At 39.7% G+C, this 19,972-nt stretch overlaps 1 protein-coding gene across 1 annotated transcript; it reads right to left on the bottom strand.

Moving 5' to 3' along the window:
* Positions 1 to 7,915: 7,915 nt before the first annotated feature.
* LOC115734988 lies at positions 7,916 to 9,358 on the bottom strand. The gene is made up of 5 exons (XM_048282636.1): positions 9,291 to 9,358; positions 9,065 to 9,191; positions 8,707 to 8,991; positions 8,539 to 8,640; positions 7,916 to 8,417 (listed from the first exon to the last, which is right to left on the bottom strand). The coding sequence occupies exons 1-5, from the start codon at positions 9,356 to 9,358 to the stop codon at positions 8,283 to 8,285; spliced, it is 717 nt and encodes a 238-aa protein (XP_048138593.1). The 3' UTR covers positions 7,916 to 8,282.
* Between the last annotated feature and the right edge of the window lie 10,614 nt (positions 9,359 to 19,972).

Here is a 19,972-nt window from a genome sequence, read left to right on the forward strand (position 1 = left end):
AAAAGAAAAATAAAATAAATTAAAAAGAAAACATGGGTATTTAAAAAAGCTGGAGCCACACAACCCGAGTACCAAGCTTGGCCCGAAAAGGCCTGAAAATTAGGTAAATTTTCAGATCAGGCCGGATCGGATTGATGCGGGCTTTTTTGACACCCCCATACATCCGAGAAGGCTGTACCGTGAAGTTAACATCAGCCGTTAACTGATGTATCACTTTTTGCTAAACGTTGACTAGTCGAACATTTGAAGAGCTTCGGCTGGGTCACGTCATTGTAAAACGATTTACCACATTCGTTACTTTCAACGGATCTACATGAACCGCAAGATCAAAAGTCATGGATGGAACCTCAAGCAATCCAAAGTCAACACGTCCGATGAAGTCCAATCTCCAAAACTATAATTCGATGTACCACTTAATTACATATGAAATCAAATAATCCAACATGAATCATGAAATACGAAGGATTGACCAATCTTTATTGAGAAACAAAACCGGTCGACACAACATACGTATATACGATCAGCATGACACACAAATGATACAAAAAATCTGGGGTGGCCGGACCTAAGCTAGTGCTTCTGAGTGGTCTGGCGGTACTTGTCTTTGACCCACCGAAACCCGACGGCCGTCCCTTCCTTGACCTTATTCACGCCGTGCGATGCCACCGTCTTGGTCTTCACGAGGCCTTCTCCTACCTTCTGCTTGTACCGGTCGGTTCTGGTGGATCCTCCGAGCCTCTTGGAGCTGTGAGTCGGGTTCGGAACCGGCGACGGGGTGTGGTCCCACTGATCAGCCCATGTCGAGGATTCACGGCTCGCCTCCATGTTCACCACCAGATCTTGTTGCCGAGAAGACGAAAGAAAATTTCTGGGGAGAGAGAGAGAGAGAGAGAGAGAGAGAGAGAGAGAGAGATGGTAATCGAGAAAAGCTTCGGTGCGCGAAATGAAATGAGCGTTGGAGATTGCAGTTGTAATCACAACTCGATCTCGTTATATATTTGCAGTGAACGAATGCACGCCGAACGGGCGCGTCGTTCAACTCGGCGGTGCGTTTCCGAAACTGGTGGGCCCACCATCTAGAAACAAGGACCCAATTGGAACTCGACACGTCGTTGCCGTGGGGGGACGAGGGGGAATAGAAGTCAACATTTGATCCTCACGAAAAGACGATAACGCCCTTCTTCCCGTTTGGTCTGAACGCGGCCGATTGCCCTTACGCCGCGTGCTTTCTCGGCTTCTAGACGTATCTAGAAAATATTGACCGGAAACGCTTCCTCTTCAAGCAATTGCGGTGGCATTGATTATGAACACAGTATTCTTTTGTTATATATGCCTATACGTGGGTTGTATCGTCTAAAGCATTTCTTTATTCTTTATATGTATTCATATGATAACTCATACTCCTATCTCTAGAACGTACCGTATTTTTTTGTAATGTCATTTAAGGAGTATGTTGTACTTTGCCTTTTAAATGGGTCTTGTTCACATTGGACGTGAACTTGACTCGGATTACATGACATGAAATCCCTACCTCATAACCCCTTTATCGAGTGTGGCCTTTTGAAGTATTCTCCCTGCCATATATCAAGATCATATGTCTAGTCCGGTAAACCGAGAAAAGAATTGAGCACTTTTGTCTTTATTCCGATGATAAGGAAGCAGTAATATGACTATCCTTTGATTTTTGAAATTGCTCGATATCCTAAAAAAAAGAAATTAGGTTCAATCTCAATTTTATCCGGAAAGTTCTCCAACTTTGACTTGAATACTAAATCCGTCACCTGTTAACATGCCGTCAAAGTAGCCATTAGTTGCCTGTGGCGTCCACGTGTACTTGCTAACATGGATTTAGGTGGCACGTCCTGTAACGTAAATGATAAAAAGAAAATCGAGAGAGATGGCCGGTTGAGCTTTGCGCTTCAGACTCGCAACGTCCATGGCCATGGGAGCTTCAAACTGATTTTGGGTGCTATTTTCAATAACCTCAAGACTTTGTCTGCTTGCAATGCTCTGCTCAGTGCTCAGTCATCACACTGAAAACTCACCCTTCAAAGTTGCTGTCAACGAGGCGACAGCTGAGTGCGAGAAACTTGATCCAGATCCAGGGCTCGGCTTGGCCCTCGGATCAGCTCGGATCCGAGGTCTGGACCAAGCTGCTATGTAGGAACTCCCTGTTGGCCAAGGGCCGAGAGTTGCAGAGGCCAGGAGGAGTTCGAAAATAGGAGAGTCGGGCTGGTCGGGCTCATTCAAGGCTGTCTACGGTTCCCCTCGAGCTCGGAGGGGACTGCAAGGTCACCGACAACGTCGCAACCAAGGGACGGCGAAGGCGGCGGCATCCTAACGGCTGGCAGAGGAGTGAGAGGGGAAGGGAGGGAAGAAGTAAATATTACACGATGAATACTCGACGAACTCTCTCTCAATTTTTCCTTTTTTTCTTTTAAGTTGCCCGACGTGGCACCTAAATTCCACGTCAGCAATTACACATGGATGCCACATTGGATAAATAACGCCTACTTGGACAACATGCACACTAGGGACATATTCGGGACGTTGAAAGTTGGGAGATTTTTTTTAGACAAAAAAAAAAAAAAGATTTGGGTTAGATTTAGGCCTAATACCCAAAAAAAACTTTCAAATTTAGCTACTATCCATATTATATCCAAAACTTTTATTTGTCTCATTAAAAACTCCAACTTTCACTTATGTCCCACACTACAAAAAAACAAGGATTTAGCCATGGAATTTGCCACGAAAATTTTGGCAAAATTCGTCACTATATGAAGTTGCCACGAAAATAGCGACGAAAAAAATTTCGTCGCCAATTCGGCGTCGCTAAATTGTGACAAAAAATATCTGCTGCAAAATTTGTCACTAATTTGCGACGACACCATTCGTGGCAAATTTCGTCGCTAATATGCGACGAGGCTATTCATGGCAAAATTCGTCGCATGCGACGAAAATATTCGTGGCAAAATGAAATTATTCGTGGCAAAATTTGTCGCTAATTTGCGATGAGATTATTTGTGGCAAAATTTATCGCTATTTTGTGATGAAAATATTTGTGGCCAAAGGTCGTCTCTAATTTGCGACAAAATTATTCGTGGTAAATTTCGTCACTAATTTGCGACGAAATTTTTCGCAGCCAATTTCGTCTATAATTTTCGGATTTGTCACAAAAGTAGCAACGAAAAAATGTTCATTGCCAAGTCAAAATAAAAAAATTTAGCAACGGAAAATTGAATTTTTGTCGCTAAATTGAAAATTCGTCGCTAATTTGCCACGAATTTTGTTGTGGAAAATGTCGCCGCTGATTAGCGACGAATAGTTTAGTTGGTAATTTCATTGCCAATTAGCGACGAAGGTTTAGTAACAGCTTTTTCCACGAAAAATTTCGTGGCTAAAGTATCTTGCGACGAAAATAGCAACGAAATTTATTTCATCGGCAATTACGCGTGGTGAAATTTAGCAACGAAAGGGGTTACTTCCGTCGCTAAATTGCAACAAAAATAGAGATTTGTCGCTAATTTATGGGAAAAATTGTTGCCGATTTGGGTGAATTTTTTCATCGCAAAAGTTCAATTTGAAATAATTTAGCGACAAAATTAACGACGACATATTTTTTTGGGCGATTAATTTTGTATTTATTCTTTAGCGACGAATAGTCCGGAGATGAAATTTTATTAATTTTTTAATCTTCTCTAGCGATAAATTTTGTGACGATCGGGCACGAGCCGAATTTTCTGATTGTATGAAAAAATAATTTCTTTTATTTTTCTATTTTAAATATAATTAAAAGTGGCAATTTGGAAGAGTTGGCATTCTGATCAGATTTCTCCACTAAACCCGTCTTTTCCTATCCTTTAAAACACCTTTGGACCATGTCATAACATCATTCTCTAATTTGTTCCTTCTATCTACTGTATTCTCTTCGGATCCGACTGAATTCTCATTTCCACTAGCTTCAGTCTTCTCCATGTCCAATGAGAACTTCAAATTTAGGGACGGATCATGGATATCCCTCAAGGAATCACTTGGTGGATCAGATTCTGAATTTTCAAGACCATCCTCACTTCTTTGCCACTGTGGATGCATGGGCTTGCAACTTGCTATGCGAGAGAGGTAAGTCTTGCAATGCTTTGGCCACATAAAGAGGTGAATATTCTTCAGTCCATTCTGTCGGCACCTAGCCCACAGTTGTTTATCCGCCACCAGCTTTAGAAGAGCTTCAAAGAATCGACTGCGATCATGGGGATCAATAAGAAGGCCATTGTCAAGAACCCGCACTTTTTTTCCTTTCAGTCGGTTTGAAAGACTATGGAGATCTATTACCAAGAATAATTTAAGATATGCACAGAAAATTTATTTTAAAAAAACTAATTGATAAGGCGTACGCTGTGAATATCAACCGGACCTCCATTTTTTGTGGCGACCATTGGCAAACCATAAGCTGCTGCCTATTTATCTGTAACCAATGGGCTTACGGGTGAGTTAGCTCCAGCTACGACAAGAGCTAAAAGCTTCCGTTGAGCATCGGCCATATCTCCACTCAAGGTCGGCGTCATTGACAACGCTGAATTAATGGCATCCTGCAAAATAGCATGAAAATTAATATTGTTCTAGACCATCTAGAAGAATTTAAAAAAATTATTTAAACCAATATAAACAAGAAAAGCATTAGTATTTCCTCATCTTCTGACAAGTAAGAAGAGAAGATTCATTAGTCGGGCACCGGGGTGTATGAACCGATTGAAAAAATTAAAGAACACAATCCTATCTAGCATCTCGTATTAAATAATTAAGGGCGCGTTAGGTCTAGTTGGATAGATTCAAATATCTCATAACCGGTGTTTGGTGGCACACCGTAGGTTAGATTAAAGTGTCCAGACTATAGGTATGGGATTGTACTTACCATCCCGAGAAGATCTTAATTTAAACGGGAAAAAATTGAAAAGAAAGAAGAACGAATAGTTTGCAGCATCGGGATAGTTGCCTAATCTCCTCTCTCTCTCTCTCCCTCCTTCCCTCCCTTACCCCCTCCCCCAAAAAACCCAAAAGTTATGGCATTGTACTTACCATCCCGAGAAAATCTTGATTTAAACAGGGGAAAAAACTAAAAAAAGAAGAAGAACGAACAGTGTGTAGCATCGGGATAGTTGCTTAATCTCCCCTCCCTCCCTCTCAAAGCATCGGGATAGTTGCCTAATCTCCCCCGCCTACCCCCCGAGCCAACCTCCCTCTCCCTCTCTCGGATGGCCAAACAGGATCGAAGTTACAATTGTTCTTTACCAAGATCCACAACATGTGTGGGGGATGGTGCAAACACTACAACAGAGACGATTGCAAAGTTGTAGACCTTGGGCAGATGATTGCCCAAGATTAGGGCTATTTATTTGATTTTTAAGGTTTTTACCCAATTGTATACTATTTCCCACCAAACACCCTAAGAAAAAGGACATGTCTCTTTTTAACCTTTTATCCATTATCGCCCTAAAGAATGGCAGAATATATGAAATACAAGGGATTCCTTATTCAATCCAATTGTATCCCAAATCCGACTACATTTCTAGACATATAATCACAGCCAATGGAAAACAGGGTGGCATTATGATAGTCAACATTTGTAGGGATCTTGCCATCTTATACATTTGAAGCCTATATTTAACACTTTCTCAAATAAGAAGATATGTATCCAAGTACCAAGCAAGAGCTGATTGTTTAAATCAATTAATATTAAGACAAAATATAAGAAAGGCATCAAGGAGATGTGGAATCCGGTTGAGAATTGCTTTATGGAAGCACTTTGTAAGATTAATCTGGAACAAAGTCCATGTATAATTTGATCCTTAACGCAGTCTATGAGAAATCGATGTCAGATAAGTTTGCAAATCTTTGGAGATGATCTCACGAGACACTACCGCACCAAATTTTACATTCCTTTAGTTAAAAGAGTACTAAAATAGCTCAAGACACAGTATCGGTCCCGAATCCGGTTTCAACTGGATTTCCAATCCCAAACCTTGTGATGGTCTTAATCTTAGTATCATTTTATCTAGCATGGAAAGTTTGCCTAGCACAGCCAATGAATAGCCAAGACATGATAATTATCGAAGTAATTAAGGCGGTAATGCCAGGCATAGTCAAAGTTGGAAAGTAGATTACACACCTTTAAAGCAAGTGTCAATGGAGAATGAATAGATTCTAAATGCTGCTGAGCTGCAGAAGTGTGTTCCACGATTCCTTTCTAGAACGTAGTATCTACTTGCTCAAACATAGCTTTACAAGACATCTCAAAAGCAAGGATCACCGAAGCTTCCAAAGTAGACTTTAATGCATCCCGCATGACATTCATCATTTCATGCAATCATATAGGAATCTCAAGACATGAATGCATATAACTAACTTGGGTAATTAACTAATGTGCAAAATGTACAAACCTCACAATAAGTAGAAGCAAAAGGAAAAAGAGCAAGGAGGAGGAAGGATATAAGCAAAAGGCCAAGAAACTTTTTTCTTACAAATAGAAGCTACAAAAAGACCTTGCTAATTCCTTACCAAAAAAAAAAAAAAAAAGACCTTACTAATGAAAAAGAAAATGATTTCTCGGAAGCAAAGAGAACAAGAATCAAGCACTCATAAAATGAACAAGCACAAATATTCATTTAAGAAAAAGAAGTTGCTAAACTCCTTTGCTTCAATGAATGCACAAAGACGTACTAAAGCCTCGTTCACTTTTGCAAATGAGTGCACAAGAAAGTTTTAATTATCTTCTTTAATGGGCTTGGATCTTGCATGCCTTAGAGAATTTCCCTGTAAAGACAATTTGGTCAAACTTATACTAACCTGAATAGCTTGCCCGCCAGAAGTTTGGAACTGTGCCAGGATTTATCGGGGTGACTGTGGCTTCAAGTTTTGAATTAACCGATTTCTCTAGTTGACTAACGACTTTATCACCAACTCCTCTCTGGATCATAAGAAATAGAAGAATCAAAATAAGAAAAGGAGGAATCAAAATAAAGGAGATCTCCTGCTAAGAGAGAATTAAACTTTTACCTGGAAGGACTCCGGAAGAGCTGAAGATAATGTCTTCTCAACAGCTAGCATAATGGCACGAACTACGGATGCTTGAACAAGAGCCAATTCCTTTTTCACAATTTTGTCTAGAATGGCTGGCATATCCCCGATCATCAAGTTATTAGGCAAATCTGTTATTTGTCGCATACGGGGTCCCGCACCAACAATCGATCGTTGATCATGGGGATCAATAAGAAGGCCATTGTCAAGAACCCGCACTTTTTTTCCTTTCAGTCGGTTTGACAAGCTATGGAGATCTATTACCAAGAATAATTTAAGATATGCATAGAAAATTTGTTTAAAAAATACTGATTGATAAGGCATACCCTATGAATATCAACCGAACCTCCATTTTTTGTGGCGACCATTAGCAAACCATAAGCTGCTGCCTGTTTGACAAAAGAGAGAGGGACTCTTATCATATAACGGTTTGAGAAGATTAACACTTCACGAAGTAACACGCACCTCTTTTATTGGTCTATAGTTCCAACTTACCAAATAGTGAACCATCTAGGCCCCACATGATGCGATTTACAAATACACTAGGGTCTTTAACTAGAACTACCTGTACTCCTTAGCACGAATTCCATTTTCACTTCTCAAATTGAACTACAACTTCCGTGGCTTTTCTTGTCAACTTACTAAAGCATCACATAGACATACGAATGTATGCATGAGACCTTTAGGAATGACCCTACATGCAAAAGAATAGAGATTACTTCAAAATAGGGAATTATGTTAAATCAATAACATTCCTATAAAAGGAAGGGAAAAACAAAAAAGGCACACCATACAGAGTGTGTCATAGTTACCCCAAAACATTGCTATTCATCCAAGTATTAGACGAACAATATCATCATCATCATCAACAATCTCATCATCATTGTGTCGGTCATCATTGTGCCCATCACCAATTTGATTAGTGGGAGGTACAGGAGGAACCCGATCTTGATTTAGGTTGAGGTGTCGCAATACCAATTGCATTTGAGACTCTAGAGATTTATGTCACTCATTGACCACTCTCATTTTCTCATCCTTCTATGACATTTGTTCTTTGACCACTCTTATTTCTTTGTCCTTCTCTACAAGTAAATGTCTCGGTTGGGTCAATTCTTGGGTCACTTGTTCATCAAGTCGTGTCCTCCTTGAAATAGCCGCATTAAAGGATGAACTTGCTGCAGCCCTTGCTGTGTATACCCTTGACAAGGATCTCATCCCAAATATTTCCCCCTTTTCATCCCACTCGATGCCTCCACCCATAATGCCATATTGTCAACTACTAGCTCAGACGCAGCCCCACCATCACCACTACTAGCCGTACTCATTAAAAGCTCGTCATATTTTTCCTACATCAACAAAATAGATATGAAAATAAAATAACTTCATATATATAACTACCATAAATATTGAAAGCACCGATGGTTTTCATTCCAGTTTCCCTAAAGTCAAAAGTATAACCTTACATACCTTAATAGCTTTTGCTCGGTCGCCGATCCATGTCTTATCTTTCTTTTGAAATGTGCGTTCAAATGTAGCTGTATATGTCGATTCCGTCCCCAGTTCATTTGCCTAGAAAATTGAAACATAAATGAGTAATTCAATTAAATTAACTTACAACATGTTAAACAGACTTACTATTCTTTTTTTATGCTCCCCAATGTTGATAGAACCCCCCGTATATGTCGCAGACCCTTCGAGAGAACTAGAAGCTCGATTCTTCTTGTTCTGTTCACTCATTTGCATATTCTTTTCACTTTCCCAAATTCTCTTTATTTCTGTCCAATCGTCACCGGTAATGAAATTTGGCTTCCCTTGACTTCTCTTTGCTTTATTCATCACATTTCGTATATGATCACCGGCTTTCTTCTTAAAAATTCTTCTAACTTTATCCTCTTCCGTTTCATCCCAACCGAACTTCCGCTGTAATCAATAGAAAAACAACTAACTATTTACATCGAACTCGGTTTGTGAGAAATAGAAAGACAAAACTTACCTTGAACTCATTCCACCACAAATCCTTTACTTGTTTTGGCGCGCTGCAGTAACTATTCCATGGCCCCCTCCAATAGTTATTCACTATTTTATTAAGTTGCCTCACAACGTACGTAGCGTTCGTGAATCTACAAAAAGGTTAGAGTGTTGACATCCATATCTAAAATCCAAACAAAGGGATGACCCTAATATTACATATATACTATAAAAAAAAATGAAGTACTCACGAATCTCCATATGGGCATATGATGAATCGGGTATCTTCTTCACCTCCCTCATCATTCGAGTGTTGCATGGAGGGCGGAACCGAAGGACATGGAATTGAAGGAGATTCACTTCGCATGTATCCAAGTTGTTCCCTAATATGCCCTTGAGGGACGGAGGAAGGGCCAATGAGTCCATGTTGTCCATCACCATGTAATTGTTGAGGGTTTAGGGAAGGGGAAGGGGAAGAGGAAACGGATGGGGACGAGGAAGGGGAAGGGGGCGGGGAAGGGGATGGGGCTAGTCTTCCTTGTGAAACTACGCCACGTATGTGACCTCTACGTTTATACCGACAAGTAGGAATGTTAGACAAATAGTAGTCAAGATAAGAACATGTAGCAGGGATACATAATGACATATATCATGAAGCTTACCATGTTGTTTCGAAGAGCAAATGAAACTTGAGAAAATGAAAGAAACTTGCTATCGCTCTCGATAAATAGCAATCTACGGCACCGAAGGTGTGACATCCCGTATTCCGACTCGTTTTTGAGGCCTTGAATAAATGAAAGGTCTCATTGATGTATTTCAGTTTAATCTCACTCAGAATTGATCCCTATCGAGTAGACTAATCAAATGGAAATGGCTAGCTATGAAAATCAAGTACGTTGATCTAAGAATTTGATCCTGGACTAACTCTTTGGCCATGAAAATTGTCGAGGGAATATTTTGGACCAATATAGGCCGATCCTAGAATGATTAAGGAACGATTTGGATAATACCCTACGCTTGGATCACGGGTGATTCTGCTTAACCTCGTGTGGGTTTTAAACGTTTCTAAATTATTTTCTAACGATCGTGTCCATCGGGACTAGTGATTGACCCTTGCAATTGAATGACAACCAAAGTCGCCATGGCTCGAGAAATTCTTAAACGTGATATAAGTCACGGGTTGATACGCGTAACTCCTAAAAGCCGCCCATTAGTTTGAGATACGCTGAAATTTCAATTGATCGAGATTGATCGCGAATCGAGTTTCAGAATTTGACGTCGAACCTTCAGGGGTTTCAATAATTAAATTTTGAACGTTTTCTCATCCAGTGTACGATTTCTTCGTGGTTTGCCCCAAAGGGTTCGGGAAAAATAAAATTTGGATTGGAAATGGGAAAAGACCCATTCACCCTTGGAGAATACCCAATTTTTCACTTTGGCCGAAGGGCATTTCGGTCAAATCACCCTCTTGGCTGAATTTGAGTAGTCTTTGATGGGAGGAAATTTCCTTTTTACCCTTCTTGACTTTTAGACCAAAATATCTATCCTTGAATTATCCTAACCTTTTATTAATGAATTTTTGGGCTTCTTCTTCATTATTGCAAACAACTTTCTCTCTCTACCTCACACTCCCTCACTTGGTCGAACTCCCCTTTGCTCTCTCTCTCACCGAAAATTTTCCAAGCCGCCACCGGTGTCGCCTTGAACCGCCGGAGCTTAACCTCCACCGTAAATCGCCCGGGACCGCTGGATCTTTGAGGGTTTTAGCCGATCAAGAGGAGTCGCCGGAGCTGCCGGTTGGGGTCAAAAGTTCTCTCGACTTCTCGCCGGAAAATTTGCTAAACTTTGTGTAAGTTGGTTCATAACTTTAGATTAGGTATTTAGGTTGCTAATAGACTTTAGAATGAGTAGTTTGGATGAAAAATTGGTTGGATTTGTGCTTGAATATGGCTTGGCCGAATTGATGAAGGGAGGAGAGAGAAAAAGATGTGTTCTTGCATGAATAGTGAATATGCATGATTGTTAATGGATGGCTAGGATTTAATCTTGCCTTTCATGCTTTAATCCAACGGCTTATACTGAATCTTGCTTAGGAAGATTGATCGGACGGCCGAGATTAATTCCTGCTTAGTGTAGATTAATCAAGTGGTGGAGATTTATTGCATGTGGGGATATTTTAATTGTACGGTCCTGATTAATTGCCACGTTAGTATAGTCTAATAGTATGGTACGTATTAATTGTACGTTAGTATAATTTTGATCGTACGGTGATTATTAATTGCTACGTTAGTATAATTTTAATCGTGTGGCGTAGATTAATTTTTGTGGTGACAAAAATTAATCGTGAGGCCCGATTGGCCGACGGTTTGAGTGTGATTTAATCGGGTGGTCCCGATTTATTATTTATTCGACATGAGTGAATCACGTGGTCCCGATTGAGTATTTATTTAGTGTATTTAAATCGAGTGGTCTCGATTGGGCAGTTAAGGAAAATTAGAAAGATCATGTGGTCCCGATCTTTATTTGGAGAAAAATTGGTGAGACCGGATGGTCTCGACCTGCTAATCAGGAAATTTAGCAAGATCACGTGGCGAAGACCGATCGATCGGAAGGATTTAAGTGATCGTGTGGCATCGAACGAACGATCGAGGAATTATTGTTGTCGTATGGTCTTTGTGAGGATTATTTGAGAGGAAAATGTGAAATTTTTTACCCTGAAGCGTTATGACGCGGGGTTCGTATTTTATAAGACCATAATTTGCCCGAGGCGTTATGACGCGGGCTCTGTTATTATTATTTTACCTTGAGGCGTTAAACGCGGGGTTGTGCTTATTATATTATCCTGAGGCGTTAAACGCGAGATAGTGACCTGAGGTGTTATTACGCGGGTCCGGACTATATAATGGCTTGAGGCGTTATTACACGTGTCTATCCAGTTATAATATAGCTCGATGCGTTAAACGCGGGCTTTGAACCAACGTGTAATTTTATACGATAGCTTGATGCGTTAAACGTGGGCCTTGGATCCACGTGGAATATTTATATTATAGCTCGATGCGTTAAACGCGGGCTCTGGAGTACGTGGAATATTGTTATGATCGTCTGATGCGTGGAACGCTGATATGGGAGTAACGTGAAATATTTATGAAGGTGTGGCAATTTTTGGAGAAATAATGAAATATTCTAGAATTTATTTGTGGAATTTTTTATTGAAGAAGGATTTGTTGGAAATTGCTCACCTAGGACGTGTCTGGAGGCACTAGTGCCCTAACCTAGGATTATGGACTTTCTTACTGAGATTTATTCTCACCCATAGTGGACTCGCTTTTTTTTTCAGACCCTCCGCCTCAACCATGAGTGTTACACCCCCGAGGTTCGGCATTCCCCGGGACATGGATACGTTGGTGATCGAGTATCCGGTTGGGGAGGACAAAGTGTATTATAGGCACGCGACAACGGTTTGGGTGGACACCGGAGAGCTCTACTGGAAGCCCCAAACTTATGTGGCATGGACGTACCGCCACGGGGATTTGACCGTGGGACCGCCGAGTGGTTTCGATGTTCCCTTCGATGGAGTTGGGGAGTACAACCCCATTAATGTTGTACCTCCAGATGGTATGGTAGTGAATCCCGATGCTGGACCCGAAGTCCTAGAGCCCGAACCAGAAGCCATGGTACTAGGAGAAGATGGGGAAGTTGTGGAGCCATCGGATGCGGAACAACCACCGGAAGTGGATGAGGACCAGTTGGCGGTTTGGGATGAGATAGTAGTTAAAGATGAGGACAAGGCCTAGAATAGTTGGCATCTTGTTTTTTGTGGAGCGTTTTCTTTTGGAAGTATAGTGGGCTTCGACCACGTAATCTTTTTGTTATAGGTGGTCACATGCTTGTACGGTGGCCTCCGAAGCCCTAGGTTTGAGAGTTTGTAACAACTATGTATATATGTACATAAGTTTGTTTTTACCACCCCAAGTTATCGTATTGCTGTTGGTTTCTGTATCGGGATTTGTTTTCGCTTCCACACGTGTTTAATTATTTTTGTTGGCCTTTGGATCCTGGAAAACTGTACATAAGCGTGGCAGGTGGGATGTCGACGAGCGCGGGGTTCGAGTCGTGACAAAAGGAACCTATTGAAATCTTGTCCACATCAGATTCCACGAAAAATAAAGGGAGCATATACATGACAGATCAAATTACTGGCACACATTCTAAAACATCATGGATAGAGATTGTCTTCATTTAAACATAAGGAACATCTCAAGAAAACAGCACATCGAGCAATAGAATCCAAAGAGTCCTAAACTAAAGGAAGAAACTATATTACATTGAAACCCAATTCAGCTGCTGAGAATAGCAATTAGGAAATTCAGCAACCGTCATACTTGCGAACATGGATTCACAATGTCATATGTTTTGCATAACAAAAACCGAAATAAATGGAGCTGGACCGGACCTTACATATTCCCAGAAAAATACTTGAAACATCTTAAAAATTTGCTGTTCTGTTTTTTTTCATAATTCAGAATCTAAACAAGAGAGCAAACGAACCTAGAGGCAAGACTACTTGCAAATTCTACCTTCACAAAAATTAATAAATGGCTAAAAAGAACCCAACCAAGCTCTACATACTACGTAGTCAGCAACCAATCGAAACCATGATGAGCACGATTATACATAAAATTCAAGCCTCAAATTGAAAAAGGAAAAAAAAAACCATGCCATCAACATATGAACGACTTGTTCAAAGAACAAAACAAAATCAACATAAACCAATTGAAATCCTACCTTCCCATTAATTTACTCAAGAAACCTCTTTGCAAACAATAATTGAAGCCGCGAAGAGTTAGGAAAAGAATTGACAAAAGTTCTTCAAGCTGCAAGTCTTAAGTAGCTAAACCTTCTCTGAGATTTTGACGACACGTAGTGATTCTTAGTCTAGCCATTCCATTACTTATACCCAAGTCCATTTGTTCCAATAATAAAAGTTGAGAAAGAACATAGGGCTCAAAGAAGCGGTACCCTAATATCCCTCTCGCTCCGCGACTCTCTCTCGACGCTGCTCCCTCGGTGCATCTCGCGGTCTCATCTCTTGCCTCCCTCTCTTGCTCTGTCTTTTGGCCGATAGTGTCCGCAATCGCATCTCACCAAGGTAAAAACTCCGGATGCCCTCTACATGTTCGCTTGTTTGTGTGGCAAAATGGGGACAAAAGAGAAATAGAGAGATCAAAACATATTGGGTGTGGGATGCTCCCATGAGGAATCCAATTCATGGTCCAAAGTGGACGATTTCTAGTGGTGGAGATTTCTGCACAAAAGTCGGCATATGACTTGGCTATTGGCGGGGACACTAAGAGAGAAATCCCAAAATGACTGGTAGACAAATCCAGAAACTGATTGAAACATATTGGCGGACGAATCCCTAAACATAGAGAGAGAGAGAGAGAGAGAGAGAGAGAGAGAGAGAGAGAGAGAGAGAGAGAGAGAGAGAGAGAGAGAGAATGGGTGTCTACCTTAGAACTCGTTCGAAGCAAATCGCGGCAAAGCCGGATTGAAGATGCAGCAACCGCGACTGTACGGAGCTTGAGAGGCGACGAGAAAAGACGTGAAATGAGGGTTGAGGGAGCTTCCTTCTCGCGCGTGCTTCGACCTCGCAGATTTGGATGTCGGAGGTTTGATGTTGTCTTGGAGGGGATTTCGGTCTCGGAGGTTTGAATTGGGCGTGATTTGGGCGTACTCGGAGAGTGAGGTCAAAGAGTGAGGGCGTGCTCGGAGAGTAAGGGCGTAAGATTTGGGCGTCCTCAGAGAGTGAGGTCAAAGAGTGAGGGTGTGCTCGGAGAGTGAGGTCAAAGAGTGAGGGCATGCTCAAAGAGTGAGATCGGAGAGTGAGGGCGTGCCAATTAAGTTTGCGACGAAAGGAGTCCGTTGCTAATTACCGACAACTTACAATTTCGTCGCTAATTAGCAACGAAAATATTTTTGTCTCTAATTAGCAACGCATTTTCCGACAAATAATTTTTGCGACGAACACTTTTTGTCGCCAATTAGCAACGATGACCATATTCGTCGCTAATTTTGCGACGAATGAATTTTTTGTTGCTAATTACCAACACATTTTGCAACGGACTAACAAGTTTCATAAGGTCGGTCGGTCATTATTGTCATGGCTAATTTCGTCGCTAATTTTGCGACGACATTAGCCATGAATTTTTAAGAGGATGAAAATAAATTTTGCAATGAATAATTTTTTGTCGCCAACTAGAGACAAATTTAGCGACGAATATTTTTGCGACGAAATTTGCGACAGACTTGTAATTTCACAATTCCACGGATGAAAATAAATTTTGCGACGAATGGTTATTTGTCGCCAATTAGTGGCGACAATTAGCGACGAGTTAAGCAACGAATACATTTGCGACGACATTAGTGATGAACTCCCGATTTCACAACCTCGAAAATCAATTTTTGCTGCGAATAGTTTTTCATCGCTAATTAGCCACCAAATTAGCGACGAATAATTTTGCGACGAAAGTAGCGACGAAGTTTTAAGAGTGAAAATAAATTTTGCGACGAATAAGTTTTTGTCGCGAACTAGTGACAAATTTAGCGACGAATATGTTTGCGACGAACTTATGATTTCACAATTCCGCGGCTAAAATCAATTTTGCAATGAATGATTTTTTCTATCTAATTAGCAACCAAATTAGTGATGAATTTTAACAACAACTATAATAATAACAATAATAATGATAGTAACAACATTAATAATAATAGTAATAATTACACAAAATTAGTAAAAAGTCTCAAAAATCCTCATCTTCATGTTCCTCATCATCTTCATCTTCACCTTCGTCATCATCTTGATTTTGATCTTCATCTTCTTCAGGATCATCATCTTCATCCTTTGTCTCAAAATCAGATTATTCAACACCTTCTACATTTGATTTGCGAATTTCAGTTGGATCTACATCTATCACTGCTCCACATGGATCTCGTAAAGTCAGAATATTATATTCCTCGGTTTCAATTGTGTTACAAACTTCCTCTTATTGATACGCTGTATCCTTCCAATGCTCTTTGATTTTTCTTCGTGCTTTCGTTTGACATACAGCCTACCAATCAGTTTTGTCTCGTTTCAAACTAGGATATGATGCATAATATACTTGAATTGCTTGTTCTGCCAAGACAAATGGTTCATATTTCATATACCTTTTTTTTGTGATTTACTTCAACCAAATTAAATTTCGTATGCACCTTCATTCCTTTGACGGGGTCGAACCACATGCACTTAAATAACACAACCCGCATTAATGGATCGGGGTACTCTATTTCTATAATTTCATCCAACAAGCCATAAAAATCATCTTTTGCACTACCACCATTGGATGACCGATCACACACACCACTATTCATTATGACTTTTCCCATTCCGTACTCTCGAGTGTGAAAATTATACCCGTTTATGAAATATGCTAGCCAAGTTCGTACCCTTGGTTGTGGGCCCCATGATAGATGATATAGCAATTCTTGCTCTTCAATTTGATCATGATTATATGAACCTAAAGTCACACACGCAAAGTCAATAATATATTTGTTAATTAATGATGAATAAAATATTAATAACTTGCTTTTCGTCCATAGGCAACAACTTACAAATGTTTTGAACCATGCGGCAAATTCTTCATCGCACAAACGGTCAAACTCATTTGGTGGTAATCCATACATTGAAGTTTGGAAAATCCTATTAACAAATACCAGAATGAAATTAGTAAATGTTTGACATACAATAAATATATTTGCAAAAGTACACTTACTCAAAGTATGGCTCTACTTCTGAACAGTTCAGCAAAATATATGTATGGGCTACCCGCCATTCTTCGTCTGTTAAGTAACGAAACTTACATGCGCCGCTTGGTCGACTAAGATAATTGAAAATAGAGAATGATTTGAAATTAGGATCAATGGGGCCCTCATCATTTATTCCTACTCTCCGCCTTTTGCACCGCACGTGCGGCTCAAAATAATATGATGCAAATGTTGTCACTTCTTCCACAATATATGCATTACAAATTGAAGCTTCAACACATACCTTGTTCTTCACTTTTTTCTTCAAATGATATAAGAACCTAATTGCAATAGGAAGAAGTTTATCAGAACATAATAAGTAACAAATTAATTTCAAATTTATTAAAAATAATATTTTACCTCTCAAATAGATACATCCAGTGAAATTGGACGGGACTCGCAACTTTGGCCTCATAAGGCAAGTGAACTAAGAGATGCTTCATTGAATCGAAGAACGATGGAGGAAATATCATTTCTAAGTTGCAAAGAATGATTGGAATATCTCTCTGTAGTTTCTCCATGTATGATGTTTTTAACACTATTGAACAAATATCATGAAGGAAATTACTTAACTCTGTGATGACGCCCCATACAAAGTTTGGTAGAAGTTCCTTGAAAGCTATTGGAATTAGTCTTTCCATAAAAATGTGACAATCATGGCTCTTCAAACCCGACAACTTGTACTCATTCAAATCAACACATTTCCCGATGTTCAAAGCATATCCATCGAGAAATCGCACTGATTTCAACCATTGACAAATAACCCGTCTCTGCTCCCTATCCAATGTATAGACTGCTTTTGGTTTTGGTCCCCCGATGCTTGCATCCACATCTAGTACTAGCCAATCGCAAATATCTCTCATATCTTTTCTTGTATTCAAGTTATCTTTTGTTTTTCCAGTGACATCCATCACAGTATTCATGACATTGTCGAAAACATTCTTTTATATGTGCATGACGTCAAAATTATGATGAATAAAATGGGTCTTCCAATATGGTAGATCCCAAAATATACTGCGTTTAGTCCACTTATGTGTTCTTCCGTACGCAATAGTTGTGCTATGAGGGTTTTCAACAACGGTTGGAAAGTCATGCACTCGCTCCCAAATTTGATCACCAATCAACCTCAATGGTGGGGGTGTTCTTTCAACCATATTCTTGATTAACTCTTTTTATTCCTTCGGAATGTATGATTTATAGGCAAAAATTGTCTATGACGGTCAAAATAGCTGGCTTTCTTCTTGTGTTTTAATATGAATGACTTTGATCTCTCCATATATATCGAACATCCTAAGATCCCAGCTGTACTCCATCCCGATAACATAAGCTGGAAAGTTATTTATCATCCAAAGAAGAGCAGTCTTCATTATAAATGTTTGATCGGTAGAAACATTGTACGTAAGAACACCTTCATCCCATAGGCGATGTAACTCTGCAATCAATGGTTGCATATAAACATCTATCAACTTTTTCGGATTTTGCGGGCTAGGCACGATTAATGTCAAAAACATATAAGGTATCTTCATGCACATACCAGGTGAAGATTATATGGAGTTAAGATAACTGGCTAACATGAATAATTTTTTTCTGATTTCCCAAATGGGCAAATCCATCAAGACAGAGACCAAACCCGATGTCTCGAGACTCCACCGCAAACTCATGATATATTCTATCAAAATGTTTCCATGCATCTCGCATCTGCATCGAAGGATGGCACATCGGACCCTCCTCTGTTTCATGATTTGCATGCCAAGTCATGTGTTCAGAAGCGGCTTGAGATGCATAAAGCTTTGCAATCTAGGGATTAAGGGCGGATAAAACATTTGCTTGCATAGTCTACACTTCTGATTACGACCATGTCTCCCGCTAATCTTGTACCTGGGTTGGCTACAAAATTTGTAAGATTCTGCATTTTCATCATCCCCCAATATAACATACAACCCATACTACATGCATTAATCCTTATAACTGGAAGGCCTAAGTTATCCACTAGCTTCTTCATGTCGTAAAAATCACTTGGCATGATGTTATCACGAGGTATTGCTTCCCGTATTATGTCAACAAAAGAGTTGAAGCAATTCTCAAAGACATTATGCTCCGCCTTGATATTTAACAGTCTTGATGTCACCGATAACTTAGTGTGGTTGTCACAACCTGCCCATAAAGGTTCATCTCGCGCTTTTAACACTTCCCGGAATTGATTGGATGGAAAATTTTCACTATACACGTTGTCATCAACACCTGTTACTCCTACCTCTTTGAATTGTGATGCGTAGCTAATACCCACTTGTTCAAGTGTAGGAGTAAAATTAGTACTTGCATGGTTCAATTCTAAAATGAAATTCTGACCAATTGCATCAATGACCATCCTCTGGTATGGGTTCAATTGGTTATAATAGCTACATTGTTCCTCAACTGAAAATTGGTCACTTCTTCGATATTCTTCATCGGATATAAATGGTTCACCATGACAAGTCCAATTATAGTAGTTTGGAGTAAACCCAAATCTACGAAGATGTTCTCTCACTTTATCACACACATGAAATTTACCATTACCGCACTTTTTACACGGACACCTTAACTTATTTCCATCCATGAACTCAAATTTACTACTAGCAAAGTGCAAAAACTATTCCAACCCAGATCGAAATTCATCGATCAATTCTTGACGTCCAGGTAAGTTCTGATTATACATCCAAGCCCTGTCCCTTTGCATCATGTCTGTATAAAAATTAAAAAATCTCATAACATATTAAAAATATCATATGTATTGTTTAATATTCTTAATTAAAATCATGAAATTCTAATAATCAAAATTATGTTTAGGACGAAACAATTACTTTGACCGAAATTGGGAAAAATGAAGAAATTACCACGTCAAGAAGACTTACCTAAGTATTTGATGGAAATCTTTGTAGTAGAAAGTGGTCAATTTGATGAGAATTACAACATTCACTTGAACTGTGAGACCTTCAAATGGAAAACGTACCAAAAAAAAAATTACTTAAGAATTGCAATATTAATGACGGTAATTGTCATCGCCAAATTTTGCGACGAATTTTCTTTTTGTTGCTAATTAGCGACAAATTTA

This window comes from Rhodamnia argentea, chromosome 7, assembly GCF_020921035.1.
Source record: "Rhodamnia argentea isolate NSW1041297 chromosome 7, ASM2092103v1, whole genome shotgun sequence".
In the NCBI taxonomy this organism is placed as follows: domain Eukaryota; kingdom Viridiplantae; phylum Streptophyta; class Magnoliopsida; order Myrtales; family Myrtaceae; genus Rhodamnia; species Rhodamnia argentea.

What these genes read in the sequence shown, in the direction of transcription:
- LOC115734988 (XM_048282636.1), bottom strand. Translation starts at nt 9,358, where the DNA reads ATGCAACACTCGAATGATGAGGGAGGTGAAGAAGATACCCGATTCATC. An exon ending in ATATGCCCATATGGAGATTC is followed by an intron (nt 9,192 to 9,290) that starts GTGAGTACTTCA and finishes ACCTTTTTGTAG; the next exon opens with ATTCACGAACGCTACGTACG. An exon ending in GGGAGCATAAAAAAAGAATA is followed by an intron (nt 8,641 to 8,706) that starts GTAAGTCTGTTT and finishes TCAATTTTCTAG; the next exon opens with GCAAATGAACTGGGGACGGA.